General features: G+C 40.9%; 1 protein-coding gene across 4 annotated transcripts in view; it reads left to right on the top strand.

The window, feature by feature from the left end:
• The window catches only part of GANC (glucosidase alpha, neutral C), an 81,875-nt gene that overhangs the window by 36,330 nt on the left and 24,066 nt on the right, over window positions 1–21,479 (top strand). For all 4 annotated transcript variants that reach the window (XM_070424506.1, XM_070424522.1, XM_070424515.1 and 1 more), the window contains 10 exons: window positions 1,294–1,360; window positions 3,356–3,452; window positions 4,649–4,829; window positions 5,038–5,176; window positions 9,894–10,129; window positions 11,962–12,088; window positions 13,172–13,251; window positions 15,007–15,150; window positions 17,533–17,629; window positions 20,197–20,298. In XM_070424506.1, the coding sequence (XP_070280607.1) occupies window positions 1,294–1,360; window positions 3,356–3,452; window positions 4,649–4,829; window positions 5,038–5,176; window positions 9,894–10,129; window positions 11,962–12,088; window positions 13,172–13,251; window positions 15,007–15,150; window positions 17,533–17,629; window positions 20,197–20,298 (1,270 nt within the window). The remainder of the gene's footprint in view (window positions 1–1,293; window positions 1,361–3,355; window positions 3,453–4,648; window positions 4,830–5,037; window positions 5,177–9,893; window positions 10,130–11,961; window positions 12,089–13,171; window positions 13,252–15,006; window positions 15,151–17,532; window positions 17,630–20,196; window positions 20,299–21,479) is intronic.

Here is a 21,479-nt window from a genome sequence, read left to right as displayed (position 1 = left end):
GGCGGCGTCTCCGCGCCCCTCGCCTCCCCGGGACACCAGGACTTCTTGTCCCTCGGTGCCGGCGAGCAGCCGCGTGTCAGAGCTTCCCTCGCTCTCCGACCACTGCAAGGCCGTGGCCGCCTCTCCCTGTGGGATCTGGGGCCTAAGAGACCCGCCCCGAGCAAGCCCAGAGGATTCGAGGGTTCGTAAAAAACCGAGAATCCATTTGCAGCCCGCGTGGCGTGTGACTGCGTACCTCTGGTTTTGGTGCCTCCGTAGCTCCCACTCAGTCTCACTGCGCTTCTTTCTTTTCTTCCAGTTGTAGATCTCCCACTGGGCCAACTTCCCCATGGTTCTGAGTGGCGGTTGTTTACTTCATAGTTGATAGTTTCAATGATGCTGTGAGAGAGCAGCACACACAGGTCCGCTCCCTACGCCACCATCTTGGTTCTCCCAAGACCACATTTTTCAAAGTGCTTTCACATAATTTCAAACCATGTTAAATGGTGGGTGTGGCAGTTCCTCAAAAAATTAAACATAGAATTACAGTATGATCCAGCAATTCCTTTTATGAGTACATATCCAAAAGCGAAAGTAAGAAAACAGATAGTTGTATACTTATGTTCTTCATAGCGCATTATTTACAGCAGCCAAAAGGTGGAAGCAATCTGGCAATCCGGTTGTCGTTGACAGATGAATGCATCCACAAAATATGGTACATACAAACAGTGGATTATTATTCCATTAAAAAGGAAGAAAATTCTGACACCTGCTACAAATGGATGAATCTTGAAGACATTATACTAAATGAAATAAGCCAGACACAAAAGGATAGATACTGTATGATGCCACTTACATGAGATATCTAGATGAGTAGCCAGACTCATAGAGACAAGAAGTAGAATAGTGGTTGCCAGGAGCTAGGGGGAGGGAAGAATGGGGAGCTATTGTTTAATGGGTGCAAAGGTTTAGTTTGGGAAGATGTAAAAGTGCTAGAGATGAATGATGATGATGGTTGCACAACAATGTGAATGTATTTAATGCCACTTAAAATGATTAATACACTTAAAATGGTTAATATGATAAATTTTGTTATGTGTATTTTACCACAATAAAAAATATATTCATGTCAGCTATTGTTCATAAGGATGATTATTGACATTTATATAGGACACAGATCTAATTTGTTAAATATACTGACATCACAAGCTAGTCTTGAGATGAACTAATTTTTTGGTCTAATTTTTTAATAATCCAAATAAAATGTGCTTGCAACATATAAACTTAATTTTCTTTCTTTTTTTGTGCCAACAGAGAAATCAAGAGGATCTAGGCCTATGGGAGGAGAAATTTGGAAAATTTGTGGATGTCAAAGTTAACGGTAAAATTGAAACTGGTGTAGTGCTAAAACAGTTATTTCCAAAATGGCTAAATATCTCTATCCAAAAGTTCCTGGAGTTTTGGCAACTAAACAAGTAACTTCTGCAAGATGAACAGAAATCTCAGATTTGAGTCCCCTATCCTAATATATAAAAACCCAGGATCTGTAACGACTGACCAAAGGCTCTACTGAACACTGGAAGTCAGTCCTGCAGTCAGTGCTGGGTTGCCGTGGCGACCCTGACTGCGAGGGGGCTGCTGATCAGCCCCACCTCTCTGATCAGGCCCAGAGATAGGCCCGGAGACGCTAACTGGCATAGAAATCAATCAATCAGAACCAAATCTGGGTGACCTGTGAGGAGCCAATGGCTGATTAAGAGGCGGAGCTTTTGACGCTGACTGGCGTAGAAACCAACTAATCAGAACCAATTTGGCCGGCAGGGAAGGCATTTGGGGGTGAGATCAGGCTGGCAGGAGAGGGCAGTTAGGGGTGATCAGGCAGGTAGAGGCAGTTGGGGGTGAGATCAGGCCAGCAGGGGAGAGCAGTTGGGGGTGAGATCAGGCCAACAGGGGAGGGCAGTTAGGGGCAATCAGGCAGGCAGGCAGGTGAGTGGTTAGGAGCCAGCGGTCCCAGATTGCAAGAGGGATGTTCGATTGGAGAGAGTGCAGGCTGGGCTTCGGGACTGCCTCCTCAGTGCACAAATTTCATGCACCAGGCCACCTCATTCTTCCAAAAGAAATAATGCAACAAAGAAATAATGATTATATGCCTTCTGTGGAGCGTATAAAAGAACTATAGGCCTCATAGAGCTTATGGTCTCATGGAGTGCCCTAGATCAGCACACTATTTGCACTATCCAGTATATCACATAGCTGCAAATTCCACATTCTATTTTTATGAGAGTCAAGAGATGATAAAACAATCTCTAGAGCCCATCAGCTCCAACATTCCAAGTCAGTGGTTCTCAACCGTTGCCAGGCCTCCCCATCATGCACATGAGCATCACATGCCCATCTGTGACATTTCTCCCTAGGCTTAGTGATGGGAGTATGTGTGTGTGTGTGTGTGTGTGTGTGTGTGTGTGTGTGTGTGTGTGTAGTTTGTCTCTTTGGGAGATACCTTTCAGATATTTGGGACTTATGTAGCCAGAAAAAATATTCACTTTCTTCCTCCTCCCTGCCCTGTAGAATGATAGACCCTCCCTAATTCCTTGAGAATCCCTGTTCTAGCATCTATATCTATAGCCTAGCATATTATCAGGGCTGACAACTTGCCCAAAATTTATAACCAAGGGGCGGGGGACATCATAATCTATTTTGCCTTTTCTATAGAACCCTCATTCCATAGACTCCTCCAAATAAGGATCATTTGAGGTCAAATTCTTTAACCTATAAATGAATTTAAGGTGATGTTATCTTTCCTAATTATTTGCATTTTCCCATATCTCTAAAATAATTGTTAACTAAAAGACTTTGCCTTTGGTTAAAGGAAATTTATGTGTTTACAATCACAGGGTATTCTGAGGAGCCAGGAAAGATCCTCCTAGTGCCCTTGACATTATAGTCCCTGAACACAGAGAGAAAAATAATCAGGCAGGAGACATCCACTCTTTCATCTATCGAAGATTAAAATTTCTCAGTATCCTTTGGTTTCTAAAGCAAAGGAGTACCTAATATATTTTAGAAAAGTTTAGATTAAAAAGAAAGTTAAAACTTTGTAGCCATATGTTACCAATAAAAAGATTTAGTATAAATGAGGACACGGAGAGATTCAGCACACAGCTAAGTGAACATAAGTGATGAGTGACCAGAACTTTGCCTTTTGCATTTTTGTATCCTCACAACACCTGAATACAGAAGTCCGCACACGTGGTTTACTGATAGATCAGGGAAAGCTCCCATCTCTAGATCTCTAGTTTAGTCATCTTGCTACACTCACAGTTAACTGGTTGCCCCAATGAGAAGCAAAACTCAGTCAATATCCTGGTCTCCACAGGTCCTGCCTCCATTGGTTTGGATTTCTCCTTGCATGGATTTGAGCATCTCTATGGGATCCCACAACATGCAGAATCACACCAACTTAAAAATACTGGGTAAAGTGAAAACAAGAATTATTATGGGAAAAGCATTGCTTATAGATCTTGAAGAATCTCCCTTGAAGTACCCTAGCTGGTTTGGTTCAGTGAATACAGCATCAGCCTGCAGACTGAAGGGTCCCGAGTTCAATTCCAGTCAAGAGCACATGCCCAGACTGCAGGCTCAATCCCCAGTAGGGGGCATGCAGGAGGCAGCTGATTAATGATTCTCATCGATGTTTCTATTTCTCTCTCCTTCTCCCTCCCTCTCTGAAATTAATAAAAATAAAAAATTTTTTTAAAAGAATCTTCCACTCAGAACAGTAGTTCTCAATTGGGGGGGGGGGGCAAAAAATTAGATAATTCTAAAAACTGTAATGCTGAACCTAAAAATATAAAGGAAGTAAATATATGGAGTTGCTGTGGTTGAAATAGGGGTTGGGGGGAATTTTATCACATCACCTCCTGGGTTTTGCCTTTACCTCTCAAGGCCTTACTGTGGAACCCTGAGAGAATGCACTGTGAAAAACACTGACCTAGAAAAAACGCTTTTCTAAGAAAGGACAGTGAGCCAGAGAATGGGGAAGTGTAGCATTTCATACCACCTTTGATTTTCTCAGGGAGGTCATTTCAAACTAACACTACTGGCAAATAAATGCCAGAGGCAGATGACTTGACTGGAAGCAAAACCAAAGATACACAGAGTCTGATCAGGCTTGTCAGGTTCAGATGCTGTTTATGTGACAGGGCAGCATAGTGACAGGTGCATCAGAAACTGTGCTGCTCTAACATCAACCTGAGCTCTGCTCTCCACCCCAATTCAGGTCCTGAATTTTTCCCTACTCAGCACTGGATCTGCACGTTAAGACATTATCATTTTGTTTAAGTGGCAGAGAAATACAAAATTTGTCAAAAATATCTATTGTGTGCTTGCTATTGTAGAGGATTCACAGGAAACAGTCCTAAACTCACAAAAGATATTTAGCAAAGATGTCTTAAATATGAGATTATGTATACCAATTGTCAATTGAGGGATGCAAATGAATCAAAGGAGGAGGACCATATTCACCCAGGTTGGATCAGAAACCTTTAGGGAAGTGGTAAAGTTGAACCTGAAAGATGCATAGGATCCAAGTGCAGGGGAGAATGGAGCCATCTTATTCATTAATAATACGTCTGTGATGGTAATTGATAATCCTTGTTGTGTGTTTCAGTGGTGAGGATGCTTACCGTCTTTATAACCTGGATGTCTATGAATATGAAATACATAACAAAATGGGCATTTATGGTTCAGTGCCTTATCTCTTGGCCCACAAACTGGGTAGGACTTTAGGCATTTTTTGGCTGAATTCTTCAGAAACACTAGTGGAGATCAATACAGAGCCTGCATTAAAGGTAAGCTATGGACCATGTCTGAAACAAAACTAGTAAAGTGTAGTCATAGCTCTGGGCTTTATAGTGGCAGTTCTCTGCCACCAGTCATTGCAGTATAATCAGTGAAAGTTTATAGTATATATGAAAGGAACAGATTGTTACTCCCATATGGATCAACATTGTAGGTTAGAGGGAAATATTTCAAACCTTCATTCCATTTCTTTTTCAGATGGGCCCAGTTGATGCTAAACAAAAGAGCAAATCTCGAACTGATGTGCATTGGATGTCAGAGAGTGGAATCATTGATGTTTTTCTGCTGACAGGGCCTACACCTTTTGATGTCTTCAAGCAGTACTCATCTCTTACAGGTACCTGCATGTAGAAGAGCCCATTTCTTGTTCCATTATATTTTCTCCATCCCCTGTATCATTGCTATAAGTTAGTATTTATTGTACACCATATAGAATTCATAAACAACTTGCCCAAGCTTTTTAAGAAGCAAGCATTTCTCTTCCCACCCTCATTCTATTCAGCTTGGCTAAACATTGCACTGCAGCTAGAACTCTCCATTCTCTCATCCTTAATACTTGCTATCTGCCTCTTTGGAGCCTTTAACCCCTGGGCTTTCTCTACCTTCATCTCAGATTATCAGTATCCCAACCTTTTCTATGTTCTCTTTTTTATTAAAATATACCACTGACTTTAGCTCTAAAGCATTTTATCTTTAAAGGACATACTCATTTCTGCACCTCAATTGGTGCAGAAAAAGCATTTGACAAAATTCAACACTATTTCATGAGAAAAGCACTCAGAAGACCCCAATAGAAGGAAACTTTCTCAACATGACAAAAGGCATTTATGAAAAATCCACAGCTAACATCATACTCAGTGGTGAAAAGCTACAAGATTGCCCCTAAGATCAGAAACAAAATAAGGCTGCTCATTTTCACCACTGCTATTAAACAATGTGCTGGAAGTTCTGGCCAGAGCAATTACACTAGAAAAATAAATAAAAGGCATCCAAATTGTAAAGGAAGACGTAAAATTCTCTTTTTCCAGATAATGTGATCCTATATGTTAAAAAATCCCAAAGAATCCACACAAAAACTACTAAATCTAATAAGCAAGTTGACCAAAGTTGCAGCGTACATGATCAACATACAAAATCAGTTGTATGTGTTTTTATTAAAATATATTTTATTTATTTCAGTGAGGAAAGGAGAGGGAGAGAGAGAAACATCAACGATGAGAGAGAATCATTGATTAGCTGCCTCCAGCACATCCCCTAATGGGGATCAAACCACAACTTCCTGGTTTATAGGTCTACACTCAACCACTGAGCCATGCTGGGTGGGCAAAATCAGTTGTGTTTTTACACACCAGCATTGAACAACTTAAAAAAGAAATTGAGAAAACCATTTCATTTACAATAACATTCAAAAGAATAAAATCACTTAGGAATAAATTTAATCAGAGAAATAAAAAAACTTGTACACTAAGAAATATAAAATATTCCTTAAAAGAAATTAAAGAAGGCCTAAATAAATGGAAATATATCCCATGTTCATGAATTAGAAGACTTAACATCATTAAGATGGCAATACTACTGAAAGCAATCTATAGATTCACTGCAATCCCTACCAAAATTCCAACAGCCATTTTTGAAGAAATGGAAAAGCTGATCTTTAAAGTCATATAGAATTGCAAAAGAGCCCTGAATAGCCAAACAATCCTGAAAAAAAAAAAGTTGGAGAACTCATACTTCCCGATTTCAAAAATGACTATAAGGTTAAAATAATCCAAATAGTATGTTACTGGAATATGGATAAGACATTTAGATCAGTGGAATAGAATTAAAGGCCAGAAATAAACCCATACATCTCTGGCCAAGTGATTTTCAACACAGGTTCAAGACCATTCAATGTGGGAATGAATAGTCTCTTAAACACATGGTTCTGGGACAATTAGATATCCACATGCAAAAGAATGAAGTTGGGTCCTAACCAGTTTGGCTCAGTGGATAGAGCGTCGGCCTGCAGACTCAAGGATCCCAGGTTCAATTTTGGTCAAGGGCATGTACCTTGGTTGCAGGCACATACCCAGTAGGGAGTGTGTAGGAGGCAGCTGATCGATGTCTCTCTCTCATCGATGTTTCTAACTCTCTATCTCTCTTCCTTCTTCTCTGTAAAAATCAATAAAATATATTTTTTAAAAAAGAATGAAGTTGGAACCCTACCTCACACCATACACAAAAAAAGTAACTCAAAATGGATAGAAAAATGTCAGAGCTAACACCATAAAATTCTTAGAAGAAAATGGGTAAATCGCCTGGCCAGCGTTGCTCAGTGGTTGAGCATCAGCTATGAACCAGGAAGTCACGATTGGATTCCCAGTCAGGGCACATATCTGGGTTGCGGGCTTGATCCCCATTGTAGAGCAGGAGTCAGCTAATCAATGATTCTCTCTCATAATTGATGTTTCTATCTCTCTCTCCCTCTCTCTTTCTCTCTAAAATCAATAAAAAACAATATTTTTTAAAAAAAGAAAATGGGTAACTCTTCATGACCTTGGATTTGGCAACAGATTCTTAGATATGACAACAAAATCATGAGCAAAAAAAGGAAAAAAGAGATAAGTTGGACTTCATTAAAATTTTTGAAATGAAAATGCAACCTATAGAATGAGAGAAAATGTTTGCAAATCATATATTTGATATTGAAAAGAAAACTGTTACCTACAAAGGAATTCCCATAAGGCTGACACCTGATTTCTCATCAGAAACTCTACAGGCCAGAAGGGAATGGCATGAAGTTCTCAAGGTAACGGAAAGCAAGGATCTGAGACCAAGATTACTATATTCAGCAAAGCTATCATTCAAAATAGATGGTTAAATAAAGAGCTTCCCAGAAAGGCTAAAGGAGTTCATCACCACCAAGTCAGCATTACAAGAAATGCTAAAGGGATTACTATAAAGGATTGCTGAGGAGAAGAAACAGAGAGAGAAACTTAGCCGTACAGAATTAAAATGGCTATAAAGAAGTACCTCTCAATGATAACCCTAAATGTAAATGGATTAAATGCTCCAGTCAAAAGGTGTAGTGTAGCTGAATGGATACAAAAACATGACCCGACTATATGCTGTCTACAAGAGACCCACCTCAGAAAACAAAAGACACACACAGGATGAAAGTGAAGGGATGGATAAATTTTTCCATGCAAATGGAAAAGGGAAAAAAAGCTGGAGTAGCAATACTCATATCCGACAAAATAGACTTTAAAAGCATCCTGCTAAGCGAAATAACCCAGTCGGAGAAAGATAAATATCATATAATCTCACTCATTAGTGAAATATAATGAACAACATAAACTGATGAACAAAAATAAAGCCAGAGGGGGAAAAAATATACTAGAATATAATAAAAGTATTCCTGTTATTTGCAGCTTTTTAATATTTCCTACAACTTTTATGATATCATACTATATTAGTACAGTTTGGGTAATATTATACTTAAAATCCTTTTATTCTTGAAATATTAATGTTTATTGCATGTAATATTATTATATGTAAGATCATTTTTCTTGAATAATTGGTGTTTATTGCATGTAACATTATATTTAAAATCATTTTTCTTGAGCTATTAATGTTTATTGCATGTAACATTACTATATTTAAGATAGTTTTTCTTAAAATATTAAGGTTTTGCCCTAACTGGTTTGGCTCAGTGGATAGAGCGTCGGCCTATGGACTGAAGGGTCCCAGATTCGATTCCGGTCAAGGGCATGTACCTTGGTTGCGGGCACATCCCCAGTAGGGGGTGTGCAGGAGGCAGCTGATCAATGTCTCTCTCTCATCGATGTTTCTAGCTCTCTATCCCTCTCCCTGCCTCTCTGTAAAAAATCAATAAAAATCTATTTTAAAAAAATATTAAGGTTTATTGCATGTAACATTATTATATTTAAAATCATTTTTCTTGAAATTAAAAAAAGATGAATGGATAAACAAAATGTAATCCTATATAATAATAGAGGAATATGCAAATTGTCCAGGACGCCGTAATGTCATGACCTCTCAGCAGGAGGCATGCATAGCAGGAGCCGGTGGGCAGGGACTGCCATCACTAGGAGGGCCTCCATGCTGCCTAGCCCAGGGGCAGCCCCTGGCAGAGGCGGCCCCCAGTGGAGGCGTGGGCAGGCCTGCCCAACGCTGACGTGATGCTGCCTGCGTGCGTCCCTGACCTGGGACATGGCGCTGCCTGCGTGTGTCCCCACCCAGTGCTGAGGTGAAGCTTCCTGCCTGCAGCCCTGGCCAGGGACGTGACACTGTCTGCCTGTGTCCCCGGCCTGGGATGTGATGCTGCCTGCGTGCATCCCCACCCAGTTTATTAATAAATTTATATATTATTTTCATATACATTTTACTAATTTTCTTTTATCTCTGACACTTCTATGATAGAGAAAGGGCAAATAGTAATATTAAAATAGTTCCTCTAATTAATTCCCTTTTAATGTGCACGAATTTCATGCACCAGGCCACTAGTATATACATAAAATGGAATATTAGTCAGCCATAATACGGAATGAAGTTCTGATACTTGCAACATGGATGAACCTTGAAAAAATTATGCAAAATGAAATAAGCCAGACACAAAAGGACAAATATATTATTCCACTTATAAGAAGTACCTACAATAGGCAAGTTTATAGAGACAGAAAGTAAATTAGCAGTTACCAAGGGCTGGAGGATGACATAGGTAATGGAAAGTTGTTGCTTAATGGCTGCAGAGTTTCTGTAACAATTTGACTGAAGAGGCAGGCATGTAAACGAACTGCTGTGCTCTGAGGTATAAGTGCTATGTTAAAGGCATCAGCCTAGTGCTATGGAAATAAGAAAGGAATAAATTCTGCTATGAACATAGGGGTGCATGCATTCTTTCTGGTGTTTTGGGTTTCTTAGGATGTATTCCTAGAAGTGGGAGTCTAACTACCAAGCTGAGTGCTTGGATCCTGTCAGTGTTTAGAAAATGTTTTAACAAATATAGAATTATTGTGGTGGCAGTTGGCTCAGTTGTTATTGTCCTCTTCTAGGCACACAAGCCATGCCCCCTCTCTTCTCCTTGGGGTACCACCAGTGCCGCTGGAACTATGAAGATGAGCAGGATGTAAAAGCAGTGGATGCAGGATTTGACAAACATGACATTCCTTATGATGTCATGTGGCTGGACATAGAGCACACCGAGGGCAAAAGGTACTTCACCTGGGACAAGAAAAAATTCCCCAACCCCAAAAGGATGCAGGAGCTGCTCCGAAACAAAAAACGCAAGGTAAAATGAACCAACGTTTCTGGACCTTTTAGTTACAAGCACATTTTAAAACTTGATTTGATACATAAGTGGAGAACTATCTGATTTTTAAAACGGCCATGAAAATAGTACCTTCAAATGCATTTTGAAACTGATAACAGAAAAGTAATGGTGAAAAGGTGGCAACATCATCCATCCCTGCGTTAGTTGTCTAGGTCTCCATAAGGATGAAGGGGCCTAGCATTCAGGCCAGTTATTATGACCACCCGTGTAGTAGTGTGATGGATCCCCCTGCCCATGCGAAATTTGGTTCTGATGTCGAGATTGATGACATCACACAGGTACCAAGATTAATTAGCTAAAGAACATATATTGATAACCCATAGACACAGACAACAGTGTGTTGATGGCCAGAGGGAAAGAGGCAGGGGCTGGGTGGAGGTGGGCAAAGGAAGAAGGTCAGGTAATGGGGATATCTGTAATAGTGTCAACAAATAAAAATAAAGTTTAAAAAATAATACATAATTTTAAAATATTAATTAGTCACATAGTAAGGCATTCTCGGGGGGAGTAAGGCTGGCTCCCAAGCTCATTTGAAATGGTCCTGAGAGAGCTGGGAAGGAGACCAGCTCAGGTTTACCATGATTAGAGACTTAGACTGGGGTGAAGATCCCTGTGCACGTGCCAGGGCTTGTGTAGCTTGAACTTTCTGCTGGCACCAAAGCAGGGAGCATCAGGGCTTTCTTTGTCGGCAGGCACAGATGTAGGAAGAAAGGTCAGGGGGAGTGGTGGGCTTGAAAGCTCTTAACAGTCCATGAAAAACAGAGTTGATTTTTTTATTACTCCATTTTTCCTGCATGCCTCCCTGATGGATTCCTCCTGTCAATCTGGCCAAGGAAAGAACTAAAACAGAAAATGGGGAAGGAAAAGGACACTGGAAAGTATATAATGCAAGGGTAGTGGTGGTAATCGCATTGGAAAATTAAACTTCAGTATGTATAATAGATTTAAATAGGTATGAGGAAGGATAATTAGAAGGTTGTTCTAGTTAAATAAAATGGTTTTGAGGTTCGAGACTAGGTATAAAGAATGGGTGTTAGAGCCCTAGCTGGTTTGGCGCAGTGGATAGAGCATCGGCCTGTGGACCAAAGGGTCCTGGGTTTGATTCTGATCAAGGGCACATACCTTGATTGCAGACTCCTCCCCGGCCTGGGCCCTGGTCGGGCGAGTGAGGAGGTAACCAATCCATGTGTTTCTCTCACATCGATGTTTCTTTCTGTCTTTCCCTCTCTCTTCCACTCTAAAAATCAATGGAAAATATCCTCAGGTGAGAACTAAAAAACAAACAAACAAACAAAAAAACCACAAGCAAACAACCAAACAAAAGAATGGTGTTAGAAAGGCAAGGAGAGGTGGTAGGGACACAGCTGTGATCACAGCTTTTCTCAGACTTACTTCCTCAATATGCCTATACCTTTGGGTTTTTAACATGCTGTTCTCCTATTTTCTTTAATGTTTGCTTTTGTCAGTGTTATGTTAGCTTCTACATGTCTAGGAAGCAGAGACCTTGCCTATTTACTCTTTTATGTATAGCACCCCGCACCGCAGACAGATAGAAGAAGCTCAATGCTATTTTTTAAAAATTTATTGATTAAGCAGCAATAACTATAAAACAGCAATGGCCTAGTTTTGACATCAATCTATATTTCTGTAAGCACATAGAATACTTCAATGCTAGTAGTAGTTGTTTCTGAGTAAAATTTGAACCCAAGAACTATGATGAAAACATATAAATGAATATATGGCTCATGTGAAACTGATGAGATCTTCAAACCTTTATGTCCTCCTGATAGCTTGTGGTCATCAGTGACCCGCATATCAAGATTGATCCTGACTACTCAGTGTACGCTATGGCCAAAGAACAGGGCTACTTTGTGAGGAATCATGAAGGGGAAGACTTTGAAGGGATATGTTGGCCAGGTGAGATATTACTTTATACACTTATTTACCTTATTTCGTCCCAACTAATGAAGGTTTCATAGCCACTGTTCTTATTCCTTGTAGATATCTTTTGCTACATTTTAAGCTCCTCTAAGAAATGGTATTACCGTCTTTTATATCTTTCATAATACTGGTATAGTGTACATTGTATCCATTTATCAGTCATGGGTGAATAAAAAATAAGCAAACCTCTAGCATGCTATTTCTCTAAGCAAATAAAAATGAAAAGCCAAGGAATGAGAAAAGGAGACAAAGAGAAAGAAAGAAAAAGGGCCACCTGGCTGGTATGGCTCATTGGTTGAGCATAGAACTATGAACCAGGAAGTCATGGTTCGATTCCCAGTCAGGACACATGCCTGGGTTTCAGGCTTGATCCCCAACAGGGGGCATGCAGGAAGCTGCCCAGCAATGATTCTCTCTCATCATTGATGTTTCTATCTCTCTCTCTCCCTCTTCCTCTCTGAAATCAATAAAAAATACATTTTTTAAAAGAAAAAGGGCCCTGCAGTCTCTCCCCCTGCCATTCGTCTTTGCCCTGTTAGCCCAACCTTTTGACTTCCAGACTTTTGTGAGTGACCTCAGCTGCCTCTGGCAACTCTGGACAATTCCTTTCAGAAATTATTAGTTTAAAGACTTGGTAGAGGCTCCTTGAGCAAATCACTACTCTACCACAGCATAGCACTCTGTCATAACTCCTTGCACGGTAGAGAAAACCCAGGAATTTCCCCCTTTTATCAGTGATGAACACTTCTCTGTTCTTTTTAAGGACAGGCGGGTCACTACAGACTACTTGCCATCCTTTGGGCTATTTCAGTGAAGGACAGGCTCCACCTGGATACTTGTTCATTGGCATGCCCCTGGGTTGAAAGGTCTAGAAGATTGTCACTGGAGTCCAGCATTACCTTCATTCGCTTCTCGCCAGACCATGCCTCTGTATCAGCTGACTTTTATGTTTGATGCCCATTGACTGCCGAGCTTTCACATCTGATAGTCCTCCTTACAACACATCTTACCATGAGGACCACTGTTCCTAACAGGCTGTCTTCTCTTGTAACTCTATAGGTCTCTCCTCTTACCTGGATTTCACCAACCCCAAGGTCAGAGAGTGGTATTCAGGTCTTTTTGCTTTTTCTGTTTATCAGGTAAGTTTTTATTCATTTGCTCTTTCCTAGTTACTTGAAATGATGAAAGAATGAAAAGAAGTGTTTGAATAGAATTATACTGCTTCATTGAGTAGCCCCTAATAAATAATGCTTGTATGAAAAGGGAAGGGTGGAATCACATTACAGACTTTGGTGGTGCTGGGAGAGATGCCATGTGTATTATTAAATGCAAAAAGCTATGATTTTGACCTCTATTACAATATATCAAAGTACTTAATTATAGAGATGTATTACATTTTCAAATTACTATATACTTCTTTATATAAAATAGCATTTTATAACTATTATTTAAAGGTGATGATATATGTGGAAATATCTTGCAAAGTATGTCATTAAAAGTAAGGTATAATAATAAATTGATCCCTAAATCTTATAAAATCCACTGAGAAAACAGGAGAGGCCACATCTAGAGAACTGTTTTCAACCAATTGTGACGATGATAATGATGTCTAATATAAATTTGAGCATTTTCTATGTGCCAAGCAGTGTGCTAAACACTTTCTGTGCGTATGCCATTTTTATCTTCACAATAACCCTCTGAAGTTAGAACTATAACTCTATTTCCACAGATGAGGAAATTGAAACATAAACAAACTTAAAAACCTGCTAAGTTCACCCATCTAGTAAGTGGCAGACCCAAGATTTGAACTCAGTTTTGTTTGTTCCAAACCCAGCTCTTAACCACTCAATGCTAGTTTCTGAGCATCATGTATCAGGGCACAGAAAATAACTAAGAGCAGTACGAACAACACTTGAGCCACATGCTCATTCATTTCCCTGTTGTCTACGGCTTTCACATTACCAGAGCAGAGATGAGTTACTGAAAAAGAGATCTTATGGCCCACAAAATTAAAGAACTGGCTCTTTCCAGAAAAACATTGCCAACCTTGCCCTGGAGGGCGCTAAAGAAGAAGAGTCAAGGTAGTTAAATATTGCAAACCATGTAGCCTTGTTCATAGACATACACATTTAGAAATAAAGGTAAAAAGTCAAAAGAAAACACATAAGCCTCCTTTAGGCATTTGGAAGACTGTCATGTGAGTGAGGCAACAGATGTATTCTGTGGTATCCCAGAAATCAAGCTAGACCCTGTGAGAGAATGTTACCATTCATAAAATAATGGAATGAGCTGCCTGAGGGACTCCTTGTCAAATGCTGAGAGACCAGGGATTCTATAAACAGATTGTAAGACCATGACTAGATGACTCAATAGCCCCTTCTCACTCTATATTGACTAGTTGTATGTAGAATATAAACTATAGATCATACTAACAAGAAGGCATCTTAACTGTCAAATTTTTCAAAGTATTAGAGGAAAAGCAGAATTTTATCATGTACAACTACAATTGCCCTTCTCTGAGTTAAGAGTTGTAGCAGATGATGGATGATATAAAGCTTAATTGTGATCATTCACAACCTTTCCTGTGGGGGTTCTCCAGATAGACCTAGGAGTAGACTTGCTGGGCAATATGTATTTCACAGACAATAAAGCACAGCATTCTTTCATTAATCAACAAATACTTACTGAAAACCTATGGTTCAAGTGTTAGGGATATATCAATGATCTCCCTGCCCAGTAGAGCTTTTTATTCTAGCAGTGGAGCTGAACACAGAGCACAGATAATAAACATAATGAATAATAAATGAAATGGAGTAGGAAAGAGGAATAGGAGCAGCTTTCATATTATCATACTCACTGTAGAAGTAGTACCTTGACCAAGATTTCTTTCCTAGGGATCTACTGACATCCTCTACATATGGAATGACATGAATGAACCCTCGGTCTTTAGAGGGCCAGAGCAGACCATGCAGAAGAATGCCATTCATCATGGCAACTGGGAGCACAGAGAACTTCACAACATCTATGGCTTTTATCAGGTAAGAGAGCCAAGAAGAAGCCAACTGTACCCATGTACCCTGCCTTTTGGGCTGAAAGTTGTTTCCTTTGTAATAGCCAGAGTCTATTCTGCAATGAGTCTTACCAGGTTGCAGCCAATATAAGACTCATTTTTCCTTTTGTACCTTTGCCTTCTATAATGAACTTGATGAATTTATATTGTAAGATTAATGGTAACATAGAAACATCTTCCTTGACAGGAGCCACTAGTAAATGGTATTGGATACTACGTCAAAACTTTTATTGAAGTAAACAAACCATGTGTAAATACATAAAGGCAATTAGGACAAATGTTTTGAAATTTCACAAATTTCTCAATACATTAAGTCTTACATTTATACCAGGGGAGTAAGATTTAGAACACACATACACAATTTCATAAGTATACTTTTTAAATATAGAAAGTCATTCTTAAGTACTTAGCTTTCTCAATAGAATTGTCTTCCATTGGCCAATCACATCTAAAAGACCCAGGCATGTATAGTGATGCCCTAATTTATACCCGTGGTTCTCTGTTATTTTCAGAATGTAACTGTTCTTATGGCGCTCCCACCAACTGGTATTTTCCAGTGGGAGCTGCTGGCTAGGTATAGCTTGGTTTTCTGTGTTTACTTCTCCAATAGCCTCTTGCTATAATTGCAAACGACTTTAGCGAATTTCCTTATGTAGGCCAGAGCCAGTCACTTAACCTCTCTGAATCTCAGTGTTTTTTTTTCATTAATGAAGACTGTCTCAGAGGTTGTTGTGTAGATTATAAGAGAAAATCTTATAAAATGCCTGATAATAGTAAGCACCAAAAGGTTTGGTCTGGCCTGTGGGGATCAGGCCAAAATTGGGAGTCCAACATCCCAAGGGATGTAGTAATGCACAAAGTGGCAGAAGGCCAGGCACCCTGCCGCTCCCGCTCATCCCGGCCCTGCTCTGCCTGATGTGGCCGCTGCTCGGTAGCGTGCTGCCACAGAGGCAGGAGAGGCTCAAGCTGCCACAGCTGTGCTCGCCAGCTGTGAGCCCGGTGTCTGGTGCCTGTCAGTCAGCTGAGCAATGCACCCGCTATGGTAATGCACTGACCACCACGGGGCAGCTCCTGCATTGAGCATCTGCCCTCTGGTGGTCAGTGTGCATCAGAGCAACCGGTCAAATGGTCGTTCAGTTCTTTGGTCGTTCGGTCGCTTAGGCTTTTATAATATACTAGAGGCCCAGTGCACAAAATTCGTGCACTTGTGAGGGGGGGAGGGTCCCTCAGCCCAGCCTGTGCCCTCTCACAGTCCGGGAGCCCTTGGGGGATGTCCAGCTCCCTGTGGAGAGTGGGCCTAAGCTGTCAGTCATACATCCCTAGCTCTGCCTCGGAGACAGGAGAGGCTCCTGCCACCACTGCTGCATTTACCAGCCGTGAGCCGTCTTCTGGCTGAGTGGTGCTCCCCTGTGGGAGTGCACTGACCACCAGGGGGCAGTTCCCCCTGGTGGTCAGTGCACGTCATAGCGACCAATTTTTCCGCTGTTCAGTCGATTTGCATATTAGCCTTTTATTATATAGGACTAGTGCCCCGGTGCACAGATTTGTGCACATTGAAAGGAAATTAATTAGAAGAAATATTTTAATATCGCCATTCGAGTCTTGCTAATGAAAAGAAAATAGGAGTCTACTGAGTCTCCTATCTACCTACTCCAGGACTTCTGATGAGGCATGGGAAATGAGATGAGGTAGGGAAAATGCATGACAAACATTTGGTTAAACTGTAAAATGTTTGCACTTGGCTATAAAGCAAGTCGGGTTCCTGGGCTAAAGAAACTCCAAGGATGCTAGTCTCTAGGGAGAGGAAGCCAGGCATTGCTGTGTGATGTCATTAACTGGCAACACAGCCACTGTTTCTGGGCTGGGCTGTGGGCTGCATTTTGTGCCATGGGGTCTTGGCAGCATTGGCTGTGATTTGGTGAGGTGTTGCTCTGGGGTGATGGCGGGGCCTGTGTCCCAGTTGGGGGAAGCCGAGTGTTGGTTTGTTAGCTCCAGGTCCGTGGTGCCATTTATTTTTAAATGGCCAGTGCATGTTATGGCATCTCCTGCAATTAGCATCTGCTCCCTGGTGGTCAGTGCACATCATAGCTACCGGTCAGATGGACACTTAGCCTTTTAGATATATATAAATAGATTATTTCATTGCTATTTTAATCAAATAAATTTTTCATTATTTTAATAAGGGAACTTAGAGTAGTTTCATTACATCATAGAAATTGTTTGATGGATTTATTTTAATATTTCCCATTTCGCATTCCCACCTACTGTTCGTTTTTTACATGTTAAGTAGTTTCTACACAATGCCCTAATCCAATCATCTGTTTGACATTTTTCTCCTTTGACTTTATAGCAAAAGGCTACTGCAGAAGGACTGATACAACGATCTGGGGGAAAGGAGAGACCCTTTGTTCTTACACGCTCTTTCTTTGCTGGATCACAAAAGTATGGTAAGGAATGGCTCATATGATCAGACTTAAAAACACAAGCCTTTATAGAGCTATTAATGCCTTCCTTTTCAGTAGCCATTGGGCAGGCCTTAGATGTGCCCTGAAGTATTTTTGTCCTATGATCAGAGTAAACCAATTTTAATAAAGTTTAATTACTCATTTCCCACTGAAAAAATGGCCACTTAATTTTTGGGTGAATGACTTCACAGTATCTGTTTGCGGGGATGGTGATCTCTGATCCTGTCTCTTTGATTTATCAAAACCAGGGAAAATACACTTCTAACACATTCCTTCAACCACCTATTTCACTCAGCAATATGCCTTAAAATAGACCTATCTGTGGCTTATGGTCAGGGTCATCTATAACTGGATCTGGTTTACTAGCTAATGCAGATCTAGTTCAACTTTACCACCCTGTGGCAGGAAGGCTATTTTAAGTCCCCAGGCACAAATAACTGGGAGCTTAGGTTCTTGTTTGAAGAATCCAGCCTTTACTGTACTTAGCCATTACTAGGCCTCCTACTCCACCCCTGAAAACCAGCCCCTGTGGTACTCGAGAAAAGGCTAAAATATTGTCATCTTAAGCAGAGATTCATGTACAGATTTGCTCACCACAGTATTAGTTCTTGAAACAAAAAAAAACAACAAAAAATCCAAATATGTAAGGGAATAGTTATAAAACTATAGTATATTTATATGTTAGACTGTCATAAAGTTATTTAAAATAGCCTTAATTGCATGAGAAAATGTTTGCCATCATGATTAAAAAAAAAAAAGCCTAAATATATTTATATATCATCCTTAGTGTGTGTGTGTGTGTGTGTGTGTGTGTGTATCTACTAGAGGCCTGGTGCACAAAATTTGTGCACTGGGGATGGGGGATCCCTCAGCGTGGCCTGCACCCACTCGCACTCCGGAACCCCTCAGGGATGTCCACCTGCTGGCTTAGTCCCTATCCCTCTGGGGGTCGAGCCTGAGCCAGCAGTCAGACATTCCTCTCACAGTCCGGGGCTCTCATAGTCTGGGACCTCTTGCTCTTTACCGCCCACCTGCAGCGAAGGCAGGAAAGGCTCCTGCCACCACCGCTGCACTTGCCAGCCATGAGCCTGGCTTCTGGCTGAGCGGCGCTCCCCAGGTGTTCAGTGTGCGTCATAGCAACCAGTCATTCCACCAGTTGTTTCGCCATTCAGTCAATTTGTATATTAGGGTTTTATTATCTAGGATATATATAAAAGCTTAAGCAACCGGTCAAGTACTCGACCACTTGACCAATCAACCGTTAGCTATGATGTGCACTGACCACCGGGGGCAGACGCTCAACACAGGAGCTGCCCCCTGGTGGTCAATGCATTCCCACAGTGGCTGGCGAGCACAGCTGCAGCAGTGCAAGCCTCTCCCGCCTCTGTGGCAGCACTACCAAGTGGCAGCAGATGCAGTGGGGCAGGAATGAGCAGGAGCAGGGCAGTGCCCAGCTGGGCTCAGGCTCCTGCCCGGCTGCCAGTTTCAGCCCGATCCCCGTAGGCCTGGGGGAATCAGGCTGAAACCGGCTTTCTGACATCCCCCAAGGGGTCCCGGATTGCAAGAGGGCACAGGCCAGGCCAAGGGACCCCACCAGTGTATGATCAGGGCCGGGGAGGGACCGTGGGAGAGCTCCAGGGTGTGTCCGGCCCGTCTCGACCAGTCCGGATCGGCCGGACCCCTGCAGCAAGCTAACCTATTGGTCAGAGTGTCTGCCCCCTAGTAGTCAGTGTGCGTCATAGCAACTGGTCGAACAGTCCAAAAGTTGGATACTTAGCATATTAGGCTTTTATTATATAGGATTCTAGAAAAGACTACTTTAATAGTCATGGAAATCAAATCAATGGTTGGGTAAGGTGGGGGTAATTGGCTGAAAAGATAGAAACTTTTGCTGTTATGGAAATGTTCTATACCCTGCTTGTGGTGATGGTTACATGGTGCACACATTTTAAAAACTCATCAAACTCTTCACTTAAAATATGTGCTTTTATTGTTTGTAAATTATATCTTTTTAAAAATATATATTTTATTGATTTTTTTACAGAGAGGAAGGGAGAGGGATAGAGAGTCAGAAACATCGATGAGAGAGAGAAAGAAACATCGATCAGCTGCCTCCTGCACACCCCCCACCGGGAATGTTGCCTGCAACCAAGGTACATGCCCTTGACCGGAATCGAACCCAGGACCCTTCAGTCCTCAGGCCGACTCTCTATCCACTGAGCCAAACCGGTTAGAGCATGTAAATTATATCTTAGTAAAGTTGATTTTTTAAATGTTCCTCCTAAAATCAGACTTCAGTTAGACTTCAAAAATAAGTGATTTCAGAATATTTTCACAATTTCTTTTGTTGATTTTAATAACATTTTCACATTAGAAAACTAATATCTTTTCATTCTGGAAGACCAGAATGTGTATATTTTAAGGTAAGGAAGAAATGCATTCCTTTATATTAATTTTGTCTATTACAAATAAGGAATCTAAACATGAAATCAAGGGCATGGGCTGATTTGTGATTTTTTTTTTAAATACCTTGTTATTGGTGTCCAAAGGTGCTGTGTGGACAGGTGACAACAGAGCAAAATGGAGTTACCTGAAAATTTCGATCCCTATGTTACTCACTCTCAGCGTTACTGGGATCTCTTTTTGTGGAGGTAAGGTAATATCCTCAGGCTTGAAGTGAGAGAAAATAAAAACTGAGGGTGTTTTTGTCAAAGCTGGTCACAAATCCCTTCTCATTGGCTGTTTTGGATAGGGATAAACGCCGGAAAGAAAAGATGAGGAAAGTGAAGGGGGGATTAGAGAGGAGAGAAAGGGTAGCTCCAGAGCTGTTTTGTGTCTTATCTGAATTGAGGACACAGGAGTGGGGCTAGAGTGCTGCTTTCGCTCATTCTCTTACTGCTTCCTCGGCCACTCTTGGTAACTGAGTTTCTCGTCCTGAAACATGCCTTTCTTCTTGAACAAAAAATGGAAAGAACTACAAAGAATTTTGCAAATAAGAAAACAGCCTTACAGAAATCATTTTTACTCTGCGAGTTTTAAAATTCTGTGACGTGTTTCTACTGTTAAAAAAAAAAGATATGCTCTTGGGAAAGATAAATTTAGTTAAAATAAGATTCTCTAGTGTGTCACCTTCCCAAATCCTAATAATTCTATGCAGATGAGAGATCTCAATATGGAAGGTGCTCAGCATGACCACAGATCCAGCTGCTCCTTCTTTTCTCTAGGAATAGAAGTGACTTACTATCACTTTTTGATACATGTATTTTTATGGCATTGGTCCGTACAAGGAATATGTATCCTGCTTAAGGACTAACCATGAAATTCTACTTAAACCTCTCATTCTCATTATCTGTTGCTCTTTAGCTATTTCTATAATAAATGTTCCTCCTAAAATCCGACTTCAGTTAGACTTCAAAAATAAGTGTAATTTTTATCTTGCCCTAGCTGTTGCTTTCAAAGGAAGTCAATTGCCAGCCCTCCACTGCCACCCACCCCTAAGTACAGGCATGGACTCAGACAGACATTTTGCAATTTCTGGGTTACCTGGGTTCAGGAACATACCTGAAAGTTGATCTTGCAGTAAAGCCTCTGACCTTTGACAAGAATAGAATGTAAAAGAGCGTCCTATCAGATCCCCAACAGGCAGAGTTTTTTACTGTGTGCTCCCTAGTTTGAGGCCACAGTGTCATTTTGAGTGCATACACAACACCTTTCTTCTGTCTGTCTTCAAAGCCTTATTTTACTTGAGTGCATCATTTATTAGAGCCTGGTTGCCTCACAAGTCTTTTTTTTTCTTTTTTTAATCCTCACCAAAGGATATTTTTTCCCATTG

The sequence above is a fragment of the Myotis yumanensis genome, unplaced genomic scaffold, assembly GCF_028538775.1.
Source record: "Myotis yumanensis isolate MYYU_CA2020_CCGP unplaced genomic scaffold, mMyoYum1.0.hap1 SCAF_1, whole genome shotgun sequence".
Lineage (NCBI taxonomy): Eukaryota > Metazoa > Chordata > Mammalia > Chiroptera > Vespertilionidae > Myotis > Myotis yumanensis.
The sequence above is the reverse complement of the archived record's forward strand: the minus strand, read 5'-3'. Positions and strand labels throughout refer to the sequence as shown.